We start from the raw sequence: 25,748 nt of genomic DNA on the forward strand, positions 1-25,748 counted from the left end.
TGCAGTTATTCTTTTTTTTTTGAGACGGAGTTGCCCAGGCTGGAAGGCAATGGCGTTATCTCGGCTCACTGCAACCTCCACCTCCTGGGTTCAAGCAATTCTCTTGCCTCAGCCTCCGGATTACAGGCACCCGCCACCACACCCAGCTAATTACTGTATTTTTAGTAGAGGCGGGGTTTCACCATGTTGGCCAGGCTGGTCTCGAACTCCTGACCTCAAGTGACCCGCCCACCTTGGCCTCCCAATGTTTTCTTTTTCTGTTCACCAGAGCTTAGGAAAATCACAGAATTGACAGCTCTGGAGGGCAGCCCATTTGGCAAGTCCCACTGATGATGTTTTTTAAAGCATTAGACAGAGTCTTTATCTTCCTGGCATTTCAACGGCACCCATGCTATTTGTCCTTACACTGTGTCCAGAGCTTTCCTGGCAGGCCAGGAGATGGGGACTGTGGACCAGGAGCATCCTAAATGCTGTTTTTTTAGACACTGAAATTCTCATTTTGTGAGGGTGTTTGTATACAAATGTTCTTAAATTACTTGCAATGTTAGAAGATTGGAAATGATTGACAATCCCCCCCACTAACACACTTCTTTTTGCTTACTTATTTTTGATATAGCAGAAAAAAATTTTCTCATTCTCAACTGCTCTTTACATGTGAGCATTTTATAATTGCTTTAAACATAAAAGGCACATTTTAAAAGAGAGCACTTTTCATTTAATGTGTGTGTGTGTGTCTGTGTGTGTGTGTAAAACAGGTCCGTGAAAATCTAAAATTATTTCCAGTTGGGGCCTTGTCCATGATTTCAGCCTGTACTCAACCTTAACAGCCTAAGTCACATGGATGCATTCGTGATACCGTTTCTGATGAATGGCTTCTATCACAAAGAATGTCAAAACTTTCTTTGATAATGTTGCACATGCACATCAAACCAGCTACAGATACTTTTGGCAATGGAATCCAAAGAACTCTGCTAGCTCTAAGAACAAGAATGATCTCTGTGAAACAGAAACATTTCTAGAGATGAACATATTCGTTCAAATATCTAGCTTTAATCATTTTCTCAAATATTTGAAACACATTCCTCAAATAGTTCCAGTTTAATATGTATTACCCTAGCTTAATTCTCCCATGTATCTTAAAACTCTTATAGTAAGAAACGGTTGTTGAGACATTATTTCTCATTTGAGTTTGTTTATCCAACTTTCGAGTAACAATTTTGTTATTTTAAATAGCAAATGAAGAATTAGAGTATTTAAACATTCTTTCATACTTGTTGGAAGTTTTTAAAAAAATTTTCTGTGACCACGCATGGTACACCTGTATTCCTAAACATTGGGAAGCCAAGGAAGTTGGATCGCTTGAACCCAGGAGTTCAACACCAGCCTGGGCAACATAGTAAGACCTCATCTCTATTAAAAAAAAAAAAAAAAAAAAAATTGGGAATAGTGGTGCAGGCCTGTGGTACCAGCTAGTCGGGGGCTGAGGCCAGAGGATCACTTCAGCCCAGGAGGTTGAGGCTGGCAGTGAGTTGTGTTCACACCACTGCACTCCGGCCTGGGTGACAGAGCGAGACTCTGTCTCAAAAAAACAACAGCAACAAAGAAAAGTTTTGTGCATGGTGAGGTGGTATCTATATTAAAAAAAAAAAAAAGTATCTGGGAGAACTGGAAAACTTTGCTTTTGGTTGTAGTATTTTGGAAATTGAGGCATTTATGAACTTGAAGCAGCTTGCACTTGGAAAAGGATTAGTTCAGTTTACTCTGAAGGACAAATTAGCCGTAGAGTAATTCTTACTAGTGTTAACCTGCAGAGGAAAGCATAGTTGTGAAATTATTTCTGAATTAAACCACTCTATCGACATGTATGCGCTGAGTGATGGATTCTCTGGTTTTGTAATTTCTAGAAAGTTTCTCTGTTGAGCCTTGCTGAGCCTGCTGTTTAAATGTTTGTTGCATTGTCTTCTGTCTGTCTCAGCACTGATGTCGGTACCCACGTCTGTGGTGTACACCCTAGTTTTAGACTGCCTGCGGTTACAGTGACTGGATCCCTTATCTCATCTGAGCCATTAACAGCAATTACTTGACTCCAGTCCTTTGACTTGCTTCTCAGTGGCACAGGACAATGAGAAACATACAACATCAACAACAAAAGTGAATCAAGTTTTGTTTAGCAAATATTTTGGCACAACATTGTTAGAAATACTTGAAAGAGTGTGAAGGATATTATGTAGCCATAATAGCAACTCTTGTTATTCAATGTCAGTCGGACATCACCCTCATCCATAATGAACGCTTTCATGGTACTTCTATGTGCTTGGTCTGATTGTAAGCACTTTATATAGATGAATGCACAGAAACTAACAACCAAATGAGTAGAACAATTACATGCCCTTGTTACAGATAAAGGAAAACCAGAGTTAAATAACTTGCCCAAGATGACACAGCCAGTAAGTGGTGGTGGTGGGATGCAAGCCCAGAGCCTCAATGGGGTATTCTTCTTTATGGCAGATAATTACGGTATGTGAAAGAGTTCTTGGAATTCCCATCATTAAAATATAACTTAAATCACTCTGAGCTTTTGCTTGTTTAAAACAACTATAAAGAAGTATAGAGGTTAACTAATAGCAAGTGACATCATGGTTAACCCCATGGTTAATTTTTGTTGAAAACAAGCACCAGCAGATTGAAAATATGGGCTGATGATCAATATGCATGACTCTGAAATAATTTGAAATTTGATATATTTTTCCACTTGATTTTAATCACTAGAAAAGCATCACATTTAGATAATTGTTACAATGGTTTAAAGTTTACCCAAATCTTTCTAGAAGATTTAAGTTTTACTAGCCCTCTCTAATTGATGATTCTTCAGTCAATCCCACAGTCTCATCTTAATCATCCTACAAATGCTCAAGCTACTCTTTCATTTCCATGGGCAGTCCAATGTCCTGTGATGCCCTTTCCCTCCTGAGGTGTTAGGAGGGCTCTTTTTAACCATACCTCAGATGGAGAGAGAAATATAGGATTGAGAAAATTAGAAGTGCATTAAGAATAAAATATCATTTAAGCTACTGTTTTCTTTTAAAAATTTTTATTTTATACTTAAATATTTCATAGAATTTTGGAGATAAAACTAAAATAGTAATATAAAAACTTCATTGTCTTTAAATTAGAATAGACTTATTGATGTTTCACAAAGAGAATTATAGATGCTTCCCAAATACCACCTGTCCTTCTATAGATTAACTCAGATGCATCTTCATAAATCCTAGAGAAAATAATGCTCTTAAGATTATAATCAATAGTCATTTCATTGTTTGCTTTTCAAGCAAATTAGTGATAAAGCTTATAATTATTTTTCAGCTTGTCATATTAATAAAATTTACTACTTTTAGATTCTTTACTAGATGATTTTTTAGCATGATCCTAAAACTGGACTACAGTTCCAGGATGAGATGATAAACAAATTATTCTGTTGTCAACTAGCATAAACTCCTTCTGCAAACATTTTATTACATATACAGAAAAAGCTAGAAGTTTTAGAGCATATAGGATAAAAATAAAGATTAAAAAAAAAAAAGTGGAACCCTTTCTGGTAAGAACTTAATTTTCCTAGTTATTTTGAACCCATATTTAAATCTGATGATCCAACCGTATGTGGGGACATGCAGGCAGCATTGCTTATTTCATTATGCACTCCACTCTGACATCCAAGGCAACAGATCTTACATAGGTATATGCCAGAAGTGCAGGGCTCACACTTGGTGTCCACAAATAACTTCTTCTGTGACATATTGAGTAGGATATTAGGTGAGAAGGTAGGGTAAGCCCTCAGGATCAGGGCAGGGTGAACACCCAGGCGCTGACATGAATGGCCCCACACATACATGGTGTACATCAGACCCCAGTGACATTCATTTTCAAGCTGATAGGTTACCAAGGAAGGGGCCTTACCCGGGCCTTCTGCTCCATTTCTAGCATTAATCTTTCATGTTGCTCAGCTATGGCCAATGTTGCAGAATGGACCTTCTGATAGATCATTTCTCCTTCCCTCGTTTGAAAAGTGAATAGTCCTTCTCCTGTGTCACACATTCTGTGAGAACAGAGATAGGGAAAGAGATGGGTCTCCATGTGTTCAAGTACGTAACAGTTTTCCACGTAGACAAAACCCTTACCCTTGTGCCTCCTCCTCCTGACCTCCACAGGAGTTAGTGAGGCTGATTCAGCCATAAGCAAACGAACCAAAAAATGTATCTTTAAATGGTACATGAAAATGCAACTTAAAATAAAAATCCATGTATATTTGGATGTCTAAAAAGGAAGCATTCACAACAGTGTAAAGGAACAAAATGATTTAGATAATGACAGTGGGTGCTTTCCAATATTTAAAGATTAAAAACAAATGAATTACAGTATTTTTATCTGCCATTATGATATAGACTATTATGGACAAACTGTTATGCAGTTTTGTCATTTCTGAGAGCATATAATAAAATTCTTGTCAATTCAGGGAAAAATCAATGCAAATTCTTTTTCAACTAATTAGAATTACTTTTTTAAAACATTGGGAAAATTCCACTAACAAGTTGTTATTCAATAGGATTATAGGTAAGTTTTATTAACAAAGGCTAACTCTAAAATGGAAAATAATATTTTAAGCTAGCTTTTAAGAAAGTTTTCAGAAAGACCCACCCAATATCAATATGCTAATATTTGGATATTGGCTATTAACTGGATTTCTGTGTTGATTTTTCAGGTTACAACATCAAGCAATTTTCAAGTTATAACATAAAAATATTCATGAGGAAAACTTTGAGCACCAAAAAGATTTTAGATTCTTCTCTGATTCTCCAAGGAGTTTTTCAATAGAAATGTCTCAAGAGGCTCCCGACATTACAGAGGCTGCAACTGTGATCCCTTAGGGCCCTATAGAGCCAGCACTTAGCTTCTCTGAAAGAGATCTTAATAAAATTCACACAGCGTGAAATGGAAAGTCTGGGGGAAAAAATGAAGAGTTTTCACAAAGTGAAACAAATGAGCTTCCTTTGTTGATTCAGAGTAAGGAGCATCAGCAACAAACCATTGATAAGTAGTGAGTGCATCTTGTTTGAGGTTGAGCTTTTTCATAGTCATCTGAAAAACAGTGCTTATTAGCCTTTGGAAATGAGATAATGGAGGCACAGATTGTTATTTCACACTCAGTCATTAAGATGTAAAGGTTGAGTGCTTGTCCACTTCCTGGGATTTAACTCTGCCCCGCGCAGGAGCTTGCCCGTTTACAGGAGGGATTTTTGTCTCTGAAGTAAAAACTACTGTAAACTTCATCCTTTGATCATGAACTAAGGCATTTCAAATAGCATAAAAAGCAAAGAAACTTTAGGTAGAAGATGCTGTTTCTTCAGTGAAGGTCAAGTTTATGATTTTTGTCAGCCATGTTGGAATAAATGGGCTAGGTGATATGGTTTGGCTCTGCGTCCCCACCCAAATCTCATCCCAAATTGTAATTCCCATGTGTCCAGGGAGGGACCTGTAATCCTCACATGTGGAGGGGGAGGGAAGTGATTGGGCGGTTTCATCCATGCTGCTCTCCTGATACTGAGTTCTCACGAGATCTGATGGTTTTGGAATCAGAATGTTTGGAAATTCCTCCTTTGCTCTTCTCTCGCCTGCCACCATGTGAAGGTCCTTGCTTCCTTTTCACCTTCCACCATGATGGTAAGTTTCCTGAGGCCTCCACAGCCATGTGCAACTAAGCCAATTAAACCTCCTTCCTTTGTAAATTACCCAGTCTTGGGTATTTCTTCCTAGGAGTATGAAAATGGACTAATACCCTAGGTTTCCCTTGTTTAAAATGTGTTCTTTTCGGGCTGTTAGGGAACAGATAGACTGTTTCATATCTGTCTAAACAGTCTTGTGGTAACAAGCCAATACTACAGAATATAATTAGGAGAAAGAGGAAACAATTTAGATGGCATTTGACTTGCTCCTCAAAGCATGGTCCACGGATCAGCAGCATCTGCCCCCTGGGAGCTTGTCCAGACCGTCAAATCTAAATCTGCATTTAACACACCCCCAGGTGACTCACATGCACATTATATTTGATAATGATGACTCCAGAACCTTCTCCACAGGCCACCATTTCATTGAAAAGGAGTGGGAGATGACACGTGAGACCCACAGGAGGACACATTAGAAGCTGCATTTGCACAGCTTTTTGAAGACTGATATATAAAACTAATATTAGAAACGTATCAAAAAGGGCAAATGAACCCAAAGAATCATTTCCTTAACTTGGGAAAAACTAAAACAGAGGTGTTAGTTACATTTCAACCCCCAACTCCCTTGCCGACAAGATGCACATTCCTCAATTGCATTTATTTTGTGAAACAGGGAAAATATGGATGACATATTTATCGTGACTTCAAACTAGAATTCTATTATCTGTAGACAGTTGCAAATGTAATCTCTTTATATCTAACAATGACTTTGTACAAAATGAATGTTTTTTCTTATCTAAAATAGTGTTGGATAATCTCTAAGGTTTCTTTCAGCTCTGAGGAATATTCTAGGGCCTCACAAATTCTAAGAGGTAAATAGAACTGGCACACTTGTTTCCAGAATTCTTTTTTGTTTGATATTGTGATAGGGAAATTATAACAATATAGGACTCAAAAGACTAGGGCACCAATTTCAACCACAATGTTCTAGGCTGTCATATAAATTTTATCATATAATTTTCAAGTAGCTACTATAATCTAGGCACCATTTGGGGCCTGAGACTTGAATAGGAGGGAAAAATACATATGTCCTATTGCTTCTGAGGCTTTTGAGTAGTGGGGAAAGGCCAGCAAGAATCACAAACTTACTGTGATATGTGCTACCAGGGAGAGAAGTATAGGGCCATGAGGACAATTAGGGATTAATCTGAGCCAGTTATTTTACCTATTAACTTCTCACCTATAAAATCACCAAGAATTTCAGTTTTAAAAATTAAATGAAGTAATGTATGTGATAGTGGGCAGTAAAGGGTTAATGTAGCAGTCCCCAGTTGGTTATTCCAACCCTGCACATTCTTCATTCCTATTTTTAGGATGGGCCTATGGCTGGCTTCTGGGATATGATCTCTGGGACCTTTGGAATACTCTACCTGTTTCTGTAAGTCTGAGACCTTGGGCCATGCTGTACCCACTTGACCAGATACATTAATCCCAACAAAGGACAGCCCAGCAGGAATGCCTGTTTTCAGTCTGCTGCAGCCTGGAGCCTGCGTAGCTGAGTCAGTCCTGGGGGTGCTGCATGCCTACATGACTGACCCCCAATAAAAACCTTGGACATCGAGGCTCAGGGGAACTTCTCTGGTTTACGGCACTGCATGTGTTGTCACACGTCATTGCTGGGAGAATTAAGGGTGTCCCCATGCAACCCCACTGGGAGGGGCCTTGGAAGCTTTTGCCTGGACTCTCCTGGTCTTTTATCCCTTGTGACTTTTCCCTTGGCTGATTTTAATCTTATTTCTCACTGTGGTGATACAAACTGTGAGCATAATGTGTTTTTCTGAGTCTTGTGAATCTTCTAGAGGATTATCAAGCTTGGAAGGGTGGCCTTGGGAACCCTTCCAGCTGACACTGCCAGCATGTGCTAAGGAGTCAATATGTTTTATGTAGTAGGAATGTAAAATTCCTGGTCTTTTCCCTAAATGTCTGTCACTATGGAATCTAAGAGAATATCCTCTTTATCCAGTCTCGCCACTCACATCCAGAATCACTTGAAACAACGGTACTTGTCAGACTTATCTCTGTTATGTTCTGGTAAATAAAAAATAACCAGGGATCATGTGGATGTATATAAATGAAGGAAACTGAACTCCAAAGGAGGTGTTCCACTATTCATCGTTCTCTTAGTTGCTTTCAAGGGCAGAATCAGCCCTAACATGGTGCATGGAGGAATATTCTGGAGAAAAAATTCCTAGCATTGAACTACTAGACCACGCCCCTTTTTTCTTGTCTAACTCTCAAACTTGGCTCTCTATGAAGGCGTGACTTTGAAATGCCACTCTTTCTTCCCACATGATGTGTGAAATAAATTTACCAAGTCAAAAATTATGGAGACATTTTACTTTAAGTGTAGACACTTTAAGATAATTTTTTGTGGGTCTCTAGATAAAACTTTGCTACAGATGAATTAGTTGACATCTGGCAGTTTTGTCCATCTTCACAGCTGTATAATTTCATTCTCACTAAGTTTTACAATATTGTATACATATTTAATAACCAAATATTCTCCTTGAACACAGAAATTTTAAACTTTCAGTAATGGGGTAGAGTAAGGAGCATGTTCCTAAAAACCCAGTGGTATTTCTGTTCAGTATTTAAAATTTAATGTTTAATTATAGAACATAATGAAATTCTTCAAAGCACAGCTTTTCCACAGAGCAGTTAAAACCAATTAACACTTTTATTCTGTTAACAGTTTAATCTTTATTGTCACTTAACAATGCTAGAATTTTACTTTTTTTTTTTTTCTGCTATAAAAAGATTGGTTACTCTGAGTCAGACTTTGATCTAAGAAACTGGGCAAAATGGACAAGCAGTTTGTGAAAAACAGTACAGAAAAGTCAGTAAAGCAACAATACAGAAAGTCAAGAAATAGACCCAGTTCATATAATAGTTAAATATATGGTCAAAGTAGAGTCTCAGATCAGTTAGGGAAAGCTGACCTCTTCAACAAACTGTTGAATGGTAGCCATTTGGGAAAATTTTGAATCCATGTTTCTTCCTCCATTGATAGAAATTCCAGAGAAAGCAAATGGGGGAAAAAAGCACCATAAAATATCAAAGAATTTCTATATGAACTCAAAGGAGAAGGGATTTCAAGTGAGGATTCAAATAAAGTCACAGAAGAAAAGATAGATGAATCTGCCTGTGAAAATACTTTTTAAAAATAATAGAAATCATTAAGATAAGACAAAAACAAGATGGAAACTCAAAACATTAATTTCTCTTGTTTCATCTAGCAACATATTTTAGAAATTCAACTACTTCAGTAGTAGTTGTAATAAATAGTAGTAGTCAGTGTAGAATAAGTTACATTGTTTCAGGGTTTACACACATTAACTTTTTTAATGCTCAAAGAACTCGATGAAAATTACGAAAAGTAACTTTTTCAGGTGAAAGTAATATGTGGAGTGTGCTAATATTTGTGTAAAAGTGTGGGACAAAATTTCAGTTAAATAGGAACAAGTTCAAGAGATCTATTGTTCAATGGTAGTGACTATAGTTAATAAAAATATATTGTATACTTAAAAATGTAAAGAGGGTGGATAAGTGTTCTCACCATGGACACTATGTGAGGGTAATGCTTATGTTAACTAGCTAGATTTAATCATTCCGCATGTTTGTGTACTTCAAAATATCAGGTTGTACACAATAAATACAATTTTATATCAATGTAAAAAATGCATGGGAAGAATGTATATGCATCTTTGCATGTGCATACACTAAACTCTGGAAGTATGTACAAAAATTGTTGTTGGGGAAAAGTGAAATAGATGGGGTTTAAGTATAGAAGGAACATTTTCACTAATCTTTACATGAATGATAAAATAAGGAAAAGTTATAGATTTATTTACAGTAAATTTTTTTTTTCATAGAGACAACGTCTTGCTCTATCACCCAGGCTGGAGTACAGAGGCATGATTATAGCTCAATGCAGCCTTGAACTCCTGGGATCAAGTGATCTGCCCACCTCAGCCTCCTGAGTAGCTGGTAGTACAGGCTGACACTGCCATGCCTCTCTATCCTGCTCCACCATAGTAACACGCTTATTTCCCCTTCTGCCATGATTGTAAGTTTCCAGAGGCCTCCCAGCTATGTTTCCTGTTAAGCCTGTTACGAACTGTGAGTCAAGTAAACCTCTTTTCTTAAATTACCCAGTCTTGGATACTTCTTCATAGCGGTGTGAGAACGGACTAAATATGCCTACAAGGAAATCTTGGTTTTAGTCTGGATTCTACTGCCAACTAGCTTTGTGAAATGCCATTTAACCCTCTCTAAAATTCAGCTTTTAAATGAAAGAGCTAACATTAAACCATATCTAAGATACACATTTGTGCCTAAACTCTACAACTCCTCCACCTGTGTACTCTGATGACACAATTATAGTCACATTAGTTAAAATCTATCTTTTCACATCTTTTCAAAGTTTTCATTTTACCCTATTCTATTTTTTTCTTGCTCTTTCTTTTTTTTTTTTTTCTTTAACTCAATAAGATGACTAGTTGAGTCTCCCTGAACACTCTGGAGTTTGGCTTTAGTAAATATTTGAAAATATATACATATAAGGTACTCTTCTATTTACTTTATGCCTCAAAAATTCAGAATAAAAAAACCCAACATGTAAAGATGTGATGTAACTCATAAGACCTTAATTACCTCAGTATATGATCACAAATTATTACCATTATCCTTATTATATAGTTACAGGTTAATAAGGATTTAATGGGGAAAAAAATTTTAAAAGATTTACAGATTTTATATTTGCCCTGTATACATATCTCCTGGAGGCTTTATTGTAAAGTTATCAGATATTCCCTGGCAATTAGGAATTTTAACATTTTTAACTCCCAATGTTAATCACAAAAAGCCCCTCGTGTATATCTTAAATGTTTGTTGACCCAAGGAAATGAAAATTATCAATATAATGGCTACATAAAAAGTATTGATTTTTATAGTTTCTGATAGGAAAAAAAAGAAAAATTAAAAAAGAAACATTGTTTTTGAATGGTCCCTTGGTGGTAGTGTACTTTTCCGAATGGAGTAGATAAAACAGTTAAATACACAGAAGTGATACGTTCTTATGTTCCCAGCTGGTATAGACTTCTTCTATTTTAAACTTGTTTGAGGGCATCTGAATGTATCACATGGAGCAGCTACTGATCTATACTCACACCTAGTTTTGTGGTGAAGAGCTAATAACAAAAGACAAGCAGAAACTTGAATTCTGTCATTTATGAAGTAGACTTTCCTTTTAACATGAATTTAACTGCCATGTTACGATTGGGACAGTTTTTAGTTTGTCTCAAATTTTAATAGTTATTTAGTCTCTGCATTAGAGAAGAGTTATGCTCTTTTTCACCATTTTGAGGGGAACCTAAAAATAAGAATTATATTTCTTCAGAGCAAAAAGAGCATGTAATCAGGGTTTAAAATTATATTTGTATTCCTCTTTTGCTTTAAATATAGTTAAGATAATTTTTTAATCATGTGAAAGATCCTTTCAGCATTTCAACTGACTATAGAAGACAAAGTATCATAGCCAAATAGAAAGTAAATGTAAGACTGGATTTGATTTGACTAAGGATTGACTTTTCTTCTCAGGTTATATTCATTTGTCAACATATTTTTGGGCACCACCCACTTGTCTACTTGTCAGGTACTATATTAGATTAGATTTTCAGAGATAACCATATTTTTTCAATGGAAGATGTAATATTTTTTAAAATCATATTTTTAAAAACATAATTATTATGAATTATATTCTCATACATATGCATTTAACTTTTTATTTAAAAACTGAGTACATGATTATATAAACTTAGAGATTAAGAACTTCTGAATTTATTATCCTTATTGTGTTTTCTCTAGAGAGTTTCAGTTGACAGATCACTGATAATGCCAACTAAAAAAATATAGTACTTTATCAAAACAAGCTACCCAGTAAAACCACAAAACACAAATCATTCTAAGATACTCAGAGCAAATACCGACTGGTATTATAAAAGATGTAGGCATATGTTTGATCTACTCAATTTTTTTTAATTTTTAACATTGTATTTTGATATATTTATTGTAGAGCTAGGGCCTCTCTTACTCAGGCTGGCCTCAAACTCCTGGGCTCAGGAGATTCTCTCACCTCGGCCTCCCAAAGTGCTGAGATTACAGGTGTTAGCCATCACATCCTGCCTAAGCTACCAATTTTTAATTTCTTTTGAAATAGAAATAAAATTTACTGAAATCATGAACAAAATGAATCTATATAAGGTTCAAACATTAAAGAATTTCAAATACAATTACCTAGACGTTTTATAATTTCAAACATCAAATGTTCATTTCAGCTTAGTGGATTTTCAACCTTAAATTTTTAACTTCATTTTAACACATTAAATTGTATTTCTTAAAATAATCTTCATTGAAAATGTTAGTGAATTAGATAGCTTGAATCACCTTCAATGTAGATGCTAAGAAGTAGAGTACGTATCTCCCTATCAAATAAAAGTAGCAATCAGTTTGTATTATTCCTTGATATCTTTGATCTTCTTAGTTACACAATGTTAGGCTCATCATGGTTCATACTAATGAATTCTAGTTTAGGAATGGACCAATATCTTCTGTTTCTCCTGCTGAATTAAGTATAAATCTGTATTATAGTACTTCTAATATCTCGTTATCTTTATTTTCACATGACTTTTTCCCAACTAGACTTATCACAAGTAGATAGGGAGGAAAATAAAACCTATAGAGGCTGGCAACTGAGTCCACGAAAGGGGATGTTGGTGTTTGAGACAGGGTGGTGGGTTTCCACCCAGGATCCTGTAGAAGTCAGAGCAGGCTGCTTGGTGGCTGGAAAAACAGGAGCATTCCTAACTGTTGCCTTGACTCCAGTTTTAGCTTTTTACTTGGCTGGATCTTATTATCTTCCCTCTTTTCCTTACATATTGATTTATCCTTTCTCTAAGCTTTCTGAAAAACCTTGTCATATTTGTCCTTCCCATCATCTTAACATATGTTTATTTTGTTCTTATTTCTTCTTATGGCTTCCTTCTTTGACCTTTAAAGACCTTCAAAAAGAAGAATCTTTATTAGATTTTACAATAAAGAATTGGAGTGGCTCTAAAAGTTTTAAATTTGAGAATGACATCTTTTTACCTATCTTGTTTGTTTGCTTCCTAGATCCCATTTTCACATTTTCATTTGCCCTCATATTTGGGGGCATATATCCAGATTTGGTATTTGAACAGATTGTGTGTGGGAATTTCCCTTGGCAGAGTGTATTTTTCACTTCGGTGACAGCCAATTCCTATTCTTCGGTTGGTTGGAGTCTCAACCAACATGCACAGAGTTGCTCCTAATCCTCATTTCTTACTGGTGCCCATCTACCTCATTTTGGGAATGGAATTGAGATAGTTTCCCACCTCCTGTTAGACTTCGTGATTCTAACTGTGAAAGAAAAAACAGTAAAGTCTGGTCAAGCTGATTTTTCAGTTAATGTTTTGAAAATAAAACCTTCACTTTTTGCTAAAAAGACAAACACGTTGGTAGAAAAGAACAATTGGGACAGTTATAATAAAGGCAAAATAATTTCTTAATTGATGCTAATTCAGGTAATGGTAAAAAAGCAGAAACAATACAAAACTTGAGTCCTTTAATAGAATAAAGAAATGAAATAACAAAGCCAGGTTTAAACCACAAAATACAGGATCTTTGAAGTGAATTGACCTGTATTTAGTACTTGTATGTTGTCTGTGTGTTAGTGTGTATGTCTGTACATGTATATATGTGCATTATATATGTGTGCATATGTGTGTATATGTATAACATATGTATATGTATATTATATTGGTCTGTTTCTCTAGAGGCTTCCTAATTAACACAGCTTGTATATCTTTGTCTTCTGACTTCTCCAGCCCTCTTCTGAGCCCATGGAAATCTGATTCTGACCCTGGGGAGCTCAGGTGAGGGGTGAGTAGGATGAGTGGGATGCATTGCAGGTGCTGTCCTTGATGTCGCACAAATCATGGTGGTGCTTGAGATATCAAATAATAAAGAAAAAATGCCTTTTAAATGAAGAATTTTCTTCTGTTTTTGTGTTTGCATCACTATAGACATTGCTCTTTAAGTTATCTTTCTCCTGAGATCCAGGTAGACTTTCACTCTCTGAACCAGCTTGTAGTTGAGAAGATAAGAAAAATGCTGGCCAGCAGATCCAAGGAGACCTCTTCTCTTCCACAAACAGCTGCAGACACAGCAGAACTTGGGTAAAGGAGAGCAGGAAGTTACTGTACTGCAATGACTTTACTTTTTTTTTTTTTTTCAGTATACTAAGGACTTTTCTCCACTGAGAAATTGTTGTGGACATTTTCCCCTAATTTGCCATGGAAAGTATTATTACAGCAAAAGAAATAAGTCAACATTTCATTTCTGAGATTCAGAGTGAGATTTGAGTCACTAGCCAGGCAGACTTTGATGAATTTGTAAAAGCCAAATCTAGATGATTAAGTCAGCTTTGCTATAAATCAGAGCTAGAGGGAGATTAGAATATGATTTAAGAGGCAACCTTGTTCCATCAGGACCTGGGTGACTGTGAGAAAAAAAGTTAGAAAGCATTGGGTGAGACTTGTATATCCCGATGTCTGTTATCTGAGTGAACACTCTGGAGAATGCAGGAATGTGAAATAAATTGGTCTCTAGATAGGTGAGCTAAAGGCTACACTCCTGACTCCCCATTGCCTACATCTGGCTGCAGGGCATCCAAAAATTCCAACGTGGAGGACTGGAGTCGAAGAGCAGGGTGTGAGAAATCTAGGAACGAGGAAACTGGCCAGGATCAGGGGTTTCAGTGGGGAGTGACAGCGCATCTGCAAAGCCCAAATCAGTTCAGTTATATTTATTACAGCAGATGCCAGCCTGGAACAGACCAGACCACACGAGGCTTGAATCAAGGGTTCCTTTTATTCCATAAGGTCATGTAAGATTTTTGTGTGTTTCAACATCAAACTACATGAAACTAGGAAGAAGGGGCAGAAAATAGTATCACCAAGGTGTGAGTCATCTGAAAGGGGTGATCTGAAATAGCTATTACCCACTTCCCAGCGAGAAGGGGTTCCTGAGAAACATTCAATGAGAAACAAAGAATTCACACTTAACTGCATCAGGTTGTGTTAAATTCTTGAACCTGCTACAGTTGTAAAGCATCTGCAATTTCAAATAGGAAAACTTTCACTCCCTTGTCTATGAAAATTAATTGGCAAAAGGTTTCATTTATTGTGGTCGCACATTTATATAGTCATCAGGCCAGATTTACAGTCTCTCCCTAAATTTGGGGAAAATATTTTTTCTAAGTTTCTGCCCACACATCTAATTCTTCCATGACTTCATTCCTGGCTTCTATAATCACTTGGGGGGTATGGAATGAACTAAATATATTTTATTTTGATTCATATTATCACTAAAGAGGCTCTTTTCATTGTCAGAAAGCCATACCCAAAAAGCCAAAATTAAAAATGTATTTTTAAATGTTGAGCATATAGAGTGATATGTGCCAGAACATGCTCCATTGACTTAGATTTCAGTCAATTCAAAAAGCAGTCTGCCATGGCCTGAATGTTTGTGTTCCCCCAAACTCATGTGTTGAAACCCTATTCTTGATGTGATGGTAGTGAGAGGGATGGCCTTTGGGGGAGGTAATTAGGTCATGAGGGCAAAGCTCTCATGAATGGGATTCGTGCCCTTATGAAAGAGACCCAGGCCTGGTGCAGTGGCTCATGCCTGTTAACCAAGCACTTTGGGAGGCCAAGGCAAGAGGATTGCTTGAGCCCAGTAGTCTGAGATCAGTCTGGACCATGTAGTGGGACCTTGTTGCTACAAAGAAATAACAAAACTTAGCCAGGCATGGCAGCATCCACCTGTAGCCCCAGCTACTCGGGAGGCTGAAGTGGGAGGATTGCTTGAGGCCAAGAGGTCAAGGCTGCAGTGAGCGAACGATGGTGCCATGCACTCCAGCCTGGTTGACAGAGTGAGACTCTGTCTTAATTTTTTTTTAAAAAGATAACAAAAAGAGGCCCAAAGGAGCTTGTTTGCCCTTCTACCATGTGAGGACAAAGCATGAGACCACCACCTGGGAGGAGTGGGCCTCCCACCAGACATCAAATCTTGGTGGCATCTTGATCTTAGGCCTCTCAGCCTCAAGAACTGGGGGGCGGAGGGGTGTAAAATATATATATACACATACACACACAAAATATCTAATGTATATATACATACATATATATACACATATATACACATACATATGTGTGTGTGTATGTGTGTGTGTGTGTGTGTATATATATAATTTGTTTATAGGCCACCCCATTTATGGTATTTTGATAGCAGTCCAAATGGGCTAAGAGTCCAACAATAAAGCGAGGTCACTAGGACAAGGCATATTTAGGCACTGGGCTCCTTTCTGCTGTGGTCATTCACACGCGACATTGAGAGTTTTGAATTTGGAGGCTAACAATATTCTCCCCAACGAGATTAATGCTTAGCCGGAAACCGGAGGAACGGTATGGGGTGAGAAAGAGTAGCAAATAAAAGATTAAAGAACAAAAAAGATGAATGGGAAAGGTCAGTAGTCAAATGGTGATAAAAATCAACAAGGATTGAGTCCAGAGTGATGATTCAAACAAGAGCATTCAGTGAACAAGCTAGTTATAATCTGAAGACAGTAAAAGGCCAAAGAAGCAAGAAGGAGGGAGAGTGAAGATCCGAACTAGCAGAGGAAACAAAGTTAAACTTATAAAAATGATTTTCAAAGTCTTATCCTCATGGGATATTCTAGACGTCCCTCTCCATGCTGCCCACACTTCTGGCTGGGTGTACCGACTGCATTTCCCTGATAACTTAAGCTGCCGGCTGGTGAGAGAATCAAATTCTCCCCGCTCAGTGATTTCATCTATAAGACACAGGAGTAACCACCGGCGAGATAAGTTCAATTGTGAAAGAGAAGCAAAGGAAGATGATGGGTCCTTAGCGCGAGGGTGCACAGCCTCTTCCTCCATTGTTAGCTCTCCATTTGGTTTTGCCTGATGCAAGGCGCACTTTCTTTCATATATTTAGATTCCATAGCTTTCTGATAATGGGTACTGAGTATTTTTTAAATACACTTCAGGGGTGGGCGGGGTGGCTCACGCCTGTAATCTCAGCACTTTGGGAGGCTGAGGCGGGCAGATCACCTGAGGTCAAGAGTTCGAGACCAGCTTGGCCAACATGGTGAAACTCTGTCTCTACTAAAAATACAAAAATTAGCTGGATGTGGTGGCTCACACTGATAGTCCCACCTACTCGGGAGGCTGAGGCATGAGAATTGCTTGAACCCGAGAGGCAGAGGCTGCAATGTGAGCCGAGATCATGCCACTGCACTCCGGGCAGGGTGACAGAGTGAGACTGTGTCTCAATAAATAAATACATATTTAAAAACTAATAAAAATAAAAACACACTTTAGGTGATTTCTGCATATTTAAGTTTCAAACTACTACTTTTAGAGCAAGCCCAGGGTAGTTTCCTATTCTTTTGAACATGAGGAAAGAACTAAGGGCTGCAGAAAACCTTCTCACAGGACCCAATTCTCATCAGCTTGTTCTCATTCAACAAACGTTGATCCGTCCCTTGTTGCATGCAAGGTACTCTGTCCAGCCAAGTATGTGACTGCAGGCTGACAGGTGGTGATTGGGGAAAGCTGCCCGAATGAGTAAGATTCTGACGCTTCTTTGGAATAGTTTATTCTCTGTCTGCCACCTCCAGATCACCACATCTCCATGACTGGACCCAAATAAAGTCATTTCATATTTCCAAAAATACTTTCAGTTATTAACACCTTCAGGAGAATTCAGGGGCTCATGGTAGAAATGAATGAATCATGTACATAACTGAGAAGTATTTATACAGAAAGAGTTGGTTTTCTGGAAAGGGTAATTTCAGAGGTTTAGAAGTAAAAGCCATTACAATGTTGGTTTTACAAGTCACTGGGCTTCATAACAACATCAGAGTCCTGGTGGGTCAGGAGAAGGAAAGGAGACAGCACTCGTCAGTAGCAGACAAGAGCAACTTAGCATTCCATATAATCTTGGAGAGAGCTGGTCTAAGTGCCTCACGTTAGGTATTTTAACAACTGGATCCGCTCTGAACTCCAAACACCCGCTTCTTTGAGCAGTGATGTAAGATGGGGGGAGAAGACAGAATGAGCTGGCTGCCTCACTCCCTCTCCAGCTCCTGTCCCAGCTTGAGATGAAATTCTGTGAAAGTGTAAAGAAGGTGGGGCGTACTGGAATATCTTCTACTTTTCTCAACCTAGCACCAAGTGTTATAAAGAATGGGATAAAAATGCCATAAGGAAAGTTGTTGAGAGAAATTTACTCTTTTACCCTTGAGACCTAATGGGAATTCAAGCACTATATATTTTATTTTATTTTTCTTAATGGTCAAAGCCTTTGGCTGCATATTGTAAATACCTATCATGGATCAAAGCAATCTCAGTGAAAAATATTTCTTTCAGCTTTGCTAGTTGTTAAAGCTCCATGAAATGTTCATTTTCAATGTTATCTTCTCTATGAACAAAAGATTTGTCTGCTGCTAGGCAATATCTAAAGTAATAGCTACAGGGTTTCATTTATTCTTGTATGTAAGGATGAATTATAGAAACCATCACAAAGTTTTGTATTGCTCTGTTGTCTATGATATTAAGTACTTGAGCTACAAAATTATCTTATATAATTCCACAATTTTTTCCTTCCAGGGATTGATTACACATTTCAATTCCCAATGATCTCTCTCGCTGTTTTCATGAAGCATTCCTACAAAATGAAGGGGGAAGATGGAATTAGCAAGGTAGAAAATGAGAGAATTAAAAAGCAAATCTCCTGTGTTTCTTTTCAATGAATATTAGGTCAAATAAGTAAAGGTTTTGAGACCAGGCTTACAAGGTTGCGGTGCCCCAGAATGCACAGAGCAGTGGAAAAGGATACCCTGCAAAGTTCAAACACTGCCTTCTGAAGGCAGGTGGCATCCTGGGGAGAAACACTGATGAGGAATCGACAGGCCCTGGGCTCAGCTTGGATGCCTTGGAAAAGTCACCTGACCTCCAAGTCTGTGGCTGCCCATCTCTAAAACGACTTGCCTTTCACACCTTAGAGGGTTGCTATGAGGATCAAAATAGGAACACCTTTTGAACACTGTCAGGCACCGTGAAATAAAAGATATTATCGTGTGATTATGAGCAATGGTTTCACAGGAGCCCTACACTGCCTAGAGGGCTAAAACATCCTCCTTTGCAAATATTTTCCTGCTGTGCTTTAGAGGATCATTGGCCTCTGCCGCCTTCCCCAGTGGTGTTGCATTTTCTATGTTTAGAGATGGTGTTTCCTGTTCTTAGACTGTGGCCCACAATACCCCTGACAGGCCCAATCATACCCGAGCGTGTGTGTTCTATCGAACTAGCAATTGTCCCCATCAGAGTTCGCCTGTGAAAAACTGCTTCCCCTCGTAAAGTGGCAGCTTTCCACAGAGGAAATCTGCCCGTGCTTTCACCAACACAGACAACACTGGAGAAGGGAAGAAAAATCGCTTTGCTATTTCACTAGCTTATGTAAAGGTCATTTCTCAACCTGCTTCTTGTGCAGTGGAAGGTGTTGATTATAGAGCTCTAGTAATGTTGCCTTTTTGAATTCATTCTTGTTCTCAGGGGCTGTGCTATCTTCCACCTAGAACAAGTTTTATTACATTTAGTGCAGCAGAGCATGCAAATGATGTAGTTAGAACTGCAGGCGAAATAACCCATTTCTATACCTGTTGTCAGCTTTAGGCATATTTAATAGAAATGCAGTATAAAAATATTTATAGTTGATTAGGATTGGAATAAATAAAGGCTTAGTTTCTGATTTTGGATTTGGCTGACTTTATTTTTCTCTGGGGTTCTTTTTAAAGCATTAATTTTCCTTAGCACAAAGAGTAAGAAAACAATTTCTTTTAGAGAATATTTCTAATTTCTTTAGTATTTTTGAATTATTGCAGGGTTCATTTTAAACCAATCTGACTAGTAGATAAAGGAATGCTATCTATTTCCTCAGGATCCTGGGCTGTTATTTTCGATTTTGATGCTGATTATTAATATTTTAAATTAACATAAATATGACTGAATTTAACTTTAGAGATATGAAGTATTTTGCTGTTAATGCAAACACATGACAAAGAAAATCTAATTTACAATTTAAATTGCAGAGTTGAACAAAAGCATACTGGATTTCAGTTTCCATAGACAGAGGTTTATATTCAGGGTTGTGCGAATAACTTGTGACCTTGACTGACCTTGACTGCCCTGATATCTATTCTCTGTCCTTCCTTGTCTTGTCTGTCTGGGTGCTTTGCCCCGGGAAGCTGACTTCTCTAAGCCTCTGAGACAGGCACCAAAATGATGGACATTTTGGGGAAAGGAATATAGTAGCTGTCTCTAAAACTTGGTCATTAATGTCCTTCTAGTTCTAGATCAAAGGAAAAACGTGTCCAGGCTGAAACAGTAGGCTTACACTTAATGAGGATGTCCCCCACACCAATGAGGAATTGCTAGGCTATTTGAAAGCACTCATTTGAAGATAAGAATAATAACTTACTGGGATAATACCCTCTCTTATAAATATGAACTAAAAGTTCAAAAGTGTAAATATGAATAGTATTAGCATCCTTTTCCTCCCTGAAGAATGTATTAAGAATATCAAAGCTCTTCAAACAGTGATCAAAAGTGACACATAGACACAAACAGATGATTTCTGTTTTGTAATATGGAATTAAGATTTCCATTGAAAAGAGGTTTGAAATAACACCGCATCTTTTTTGAAGGAGGTTTCAGTTTCCCATCAGTTATCATAATATTCCAAATCCATAAAAACCCTGGAAGTGACCCTTGGCAGTCTAAATTTTGTTATTAATTAAGGCTTTTTGTTTAAAGACAGGTCGAACAGGTTTTATATGGTATATTCATAGTTTGCCTTACAGAGAATAAACTTTCAATGATCCTCTAGCTTCATTCTATTTTAAAAAGACAGCACTGTTTAAATTATCTTTTTTTAGGTTGTTTTTTGTAACTGGAAGAAAAATAATTCTTTAGTGGTAAGTTTCTGTAATTTCTGTTCTCATTAATAAATGTATGAAATATTATACTTTAAGTAAATTCATAATGGTGCTTCTACTGAATTTTAAAAATTCCTTCCAAGGGAGACAGCTTATGAAAAACTAATTAGCATTTTTTGATGGATGACTAGTGTCAAGACACAGAGGAAAATGCTTATTGCAGTTAAAGAATGCACCTGAATGTGTACTGCAAACAATAGCACAATGTGATTGAAGAAAATAAATTAAACTTATATTTTTGTTTTCGACAACCAAAACATTGTTCCTATTTTTATAATTTATATTGTCATAAGCATATTTTCATGGAAAATTTGATGTTTATTTTTTGTTAAAGATCTATAGCCAGTTGCCTTGGAACCTCTGCTGAGTACTTCATCAAGCACCTGCTGTTTGTAGAGGGAATAAGCCAGAATAAAGAAATTCTCTCTCGTCAGGTAAATAACTTAGGCGCTATGCATGTCTTCAAATAATGAAGCAAATATTTCTTGGGGCCTATTATGTGCCAGGAACACATATGCTAGCAAGAGAAAAGAACTTTCAGAGAAGGATGTTAGGTATATATTCTATAACATTTTGTTGCAGGGAGCTCCTGACAATAACACAAAAGGGAACCTTTTAATCTAACATTTGTATGTAATCATGGGTATGTGAGGATAACTACTTCTTTATGAACTGACAAAGGCCAGACTTGGAATTTTTATGTAATCTTTGTGCTGGTGAACACAAACAACATTAATAATAAAAATGATAAAGTTAAGCTTTAACCTACAAATATCCTTTTTGGGTGGGCTTTGTATATAAGGCATTTTAGTACAAAAGTACTACACTGTATGTTTCCCTCATCTTTCAGTCAGCTGCTGTGTGCTCTCACCCCAACTCTCAGCTTTTTGGGGGTTGGGGGCTTAGGATCAGAGGTTTAATAGGCAACAGAAAGAGAAAGGAGAATAGCTGTCTCTCCTGTGAGAGAGAGGAGTTCCGGAATGGGTCTTCCCAACCTTTCCCTTCTCACTCGAAATTACTTTGGCTGCTTAGGGAATTTCAAATGCAAGAACAGGCGAATATGCCCCTTAACATCTCCAAGACTCAATGTGGACTCCACAGATTCTCTGTTGCTGTCCTCATCAGCTGTTGGAATATGGAATCCTCCCATGGAAGGTTAAACAAGGCAACTTTCTACCTTATATTAACAGGGCATTAACCCCATTGAAGAGTTACACTTCTTAAAGGTAATACTTAGAAAACACATTACTCTATTAATATTTTATTTTCTATGTTCCGGTTCTTCGACATCTAAGGCCTTGATGCCACTGGAAGGACTGCCCCTACCATGGTTAGCCAAGTCCTAGAGATAGTAAATAACTCCCTGCAGGTGGGCTTTTCAAATGCAAACCAACCGATATGTGGAGCCCACACCCACCACCACCTCCTTCATCAGACTCTTTAACTCTGAGCCACTGTCTCGCTGTCCTGATCACCCCAGGGCCAAGCATCAGCTTCCATGCTCCAGAGCCTGCTGAAATTTCCAAACTAAGGAATCCTATCCCTGCTTTCTTTGGCTTGCCAGTTACACAATGAAGGCTCTTAGCCAGTTTCCCTCTCTCTCTCTCTCTCTCTCTCTCTCTCTCTGCCTGTGACCAACCTCAGTACTACTTTGTGGCCCCCCGGAGCCATGGCATGCTCCCCCCTCTTGGGAACAGGGTCACAAACTATATTTTCAAAGATAAATGATGTCCTTATCTATTGACCTCATCATGCCTAAATAATAACCTATTAAAACAATTATCCATGTGTTCTAGGCAACTTTCTGTTTACAAGCACTTTTCAGGTGCAATATGAAATATATTTCCTCATTTTCTATCATTTTCATATTTTTTGAAGTTTTTCAAAGCTTGTGCTTTGCCCAGTGAGAAATAGAAATAGGCTTAATGAATATTTTCACACATTAATGTTTATATTACAAAAGCTTTTGTCATAAAAATAACATGTCTAGAGATTAAGATCCAGAAATATATCTACATTGGGTCTTAAGAGTTTGGAATAAAACGAGTCAGTCTTGCCACCTGTGGTGCAGGAAGGGGTGTGACAGAATTACTCTTTAGACCAGAATTCACGAGTTTATATAAAGCAATCAACTAAACTATGTTTAAAGTTCTCAACTGGTCAGTGGGTAAAGGAATTATAGTATATTCTTACCACAATAAAACAGAATAAACTCCTATCTGTGAAATGCCATGGAAGAATCTAAAAAGCATTGCGCTCAGTGAAAGTGGCCAGACATGCATTTAAATGACATTCTAGAACAAAGCAAGACTATACGGATAGAAATGAAGTCGGTGTTACTCAGTTGCTAGAGTGGAGTAGACGGCTTTGCTCACTTGGGTACCCATTTGGAAATTTAGAAATAATTAAATTTTAGGAAAAGGAGCAGAATTTGAAACACCACTTCCGGGCATAAGAACAATTGTTTTTTAAAAAGCCAGTTTCTGATTATAAGTAACTAGAAGAAGACTTTTTTTGTTTTTGTCAATTCTGCAGAAAATCTTATCTAAAACAACTATGAGCAACTACAGACACAGTCTGAGAATTTTCTGTAAAGGGCAATAAGGGTTCTGAAACAAAGGGACATTTTGAGTCAGATTAGCACAGGAAAAGCAGTGTGTACACAGTATAGAATTGAGAGCCTGTACAAATAAAGACACAAGAGAAAATAAAACCCTAGCTATTTCAGGGGCTAAGGTTTACATAATTTCCAAAGTGAAGAGGAAATTGAAACACTTCTATTAGAACATCATTGCAACACATTTATAGTTTGCCACTTATAATTATACCTAAAATAGTTGCATATTAAGTTGCCTCATAGTTCTCATTGCATGGTGACATTCTCAACTAAATTTTTCCTGTTGACTCCTCAAAGGATGGCTTTACCAGAATAACATGGATTAAATGAGCCTCAAATTACAAATTCCCTCAATAATCCGGTAGATAGAAAATACTGTCTCACCGTGGCTCTGCTTTATCTGGGAGGGTTCGAGGCTGCACTCTGACCTCCATAGGAGATATAGTTCAGTATCTCAGCCTGCTTAACATGATTGGAGAAAATACCAATGACTCGATTTGACTAGATCTGGGGTGCAGCTGCTGAAATGATGTTGCTAAGGCATTCCTTTTTCTTTTGATTAGACTTTATGTTTACAAAAAATCCAGCAGAATAACAAATGGTTTTGTTTTCTAGCTCTCTGCTAAATGAAAACTTTTGCCAATTATCTTAATAGAGTAGTGATATAATGAATACAACCTCAAATGTAAACCAACCAATCCATAGTCCATACCCCAATCACTTCCTTCATCAGCTTCAAAAATCCCTAAGTGCACCAGTAGAATGGTTTCGGAGCAGTAACAGGAAAGCAAATAGAAAGTCAAGGGGGACTTTCAATGCCAACAAGACCAATTCAGATGCTGATCTGACTTGTTTCAAATACAATCTCTTCACAGAGTAATGGGGCATGAGTCTGCCACACAGAACTTTTAGAGAGTCCTTTATTTCAAAGACTGTAAAGTTGGAAGAATTCATTCATCCGCAAAGTCAAATGTCAGAAGTTGTGCTTCCCACTCCTCATCAGGCTTGTGGTTAACAATGCACGTGACTGACAGTTCTATCATGCAACAGGGTGCGTGAGATGGCGAGAGCTGATGCCTCTACCATCTGAAAAGTTGCCAGACCATATGCTACTTAGTTTAGCCTGTGTGCATCCTGCCCTGGGACCCGATTTCCACTTTATCTTTTAAAATATAAAACCCTGGTGCCCTTTAAGTTCCATTACTGTCTTAGAGTTTTAAAGAAGACATCCATGGGTCCAATTAATAATAAATGTGGTTTCCATTTATGGTGTGCTTACGTTTTGCCAGGCACGTCATCCTTTCTTTGTGTGCATCATCTCACTTAATTCTATAAACAACTGCATGGCCTGGGCAAAATTAATCTCGTTTTTAGATTAGGAAACTAATCCCCAAAGAAGTGAAGTATCTTGCAGAATCTAGACCGAATTGGCTTGTAGATTTCATATTTTCATTCAAAGCACTTCCTTACACGGCCTTAATGTGAGACATGTGTAATGCAATAGTGCCACATTTAGTCATATATAAAGGATTTTTCATTCTAGAGCTTGTCCCTAGGTAATGAGTGTCTCATTGTATTATTTTAAAAACCACATTAAATAAATACAGTAAGTTTCTATGATATGATTTGTTTTCTGCATATACATATTATTCATACCAAATCTTTCTTGATTTGTGTATTCTTGGAGTAATTCTGTGAGTCAATGAAAGCGTAATCCAACTTACCTAAATTCTTTATATAAATACATTCATCACATTTTGCACTGCATAGATGAAATACTTATATGAAAATATTGCTAAATATTTAATGATCAAGGTGAATTGCCCTGCAAAATTTCCTTCTAAGTTCTTTTTATTCAACTTCTGTGGTATATTGGTATTTTTAAAACTCTTTGCAACATTTATTAGTTTTTTTCTTCTGAGGCAGATATATTGCTAAAAAATACTTTTATGGCTTATTTATAAAAGAACATCAACAGCATAATTTCTGTTCTAAATTTATTTCACATAAACCATTTTTGAGCATATTGGTGCGTGAGCAAATAAAAAGGGTGAAATTATCAAGAGAATTTACTAAATACCAAGTTACTGATATTTAGAAACAATCAAAATATAGAAACACAGATAGAAACAATCGGGAGGCCTGGGACAAAGGAGAGGTCTGGGCTGTCCAGGCAGCTCCTAGGGGCCCGCTT

General features: G+C 37.4%; 1 protein-coding gene across 2 annotated transcripts in view; it reads right to left on the bottom strand.

Annotated features, from left to right (window-relative positions):
* Nucleotides 1-25,748, bottom strand: part of DOK6 (docking protein 6) — a 436,008-nt gene that overhangs the window by 102,161 nt on the left and 308,099 nt on the right. Inside the window, exon 6 of one of the 2 annotated variants that reach the window (XM_005586482.5) lies at nt 3,955-4,093. In XM_005586482.5, the coding sequence (XP_005586539.1) occupies nt 3,955-4,093 (139 nt within the window). Of the gene's footprint in view, nt 1-3,954; nt 4,094-13,398; nt 14,028-25,748 lie in introns of those variants that run through there. The other variant, XM_074022240.1, reaches the window with a different exon arrangement.

This window comes from Macaca fascicularis, chromosome 18 (genome assembly GCF_037993035.2).
Source record: "Macaca fascicularis isolate 582-1 chromosome 18, T2T-MFA8v1.1".
In the NCBI taxonomy this organism is placed as follows: domain Eukaryota; kingdom Metazoa; phylum Chordata; class Mammalia; order Primates; family Cercopithecidae; genus Macaca; species Macaca fascicularis.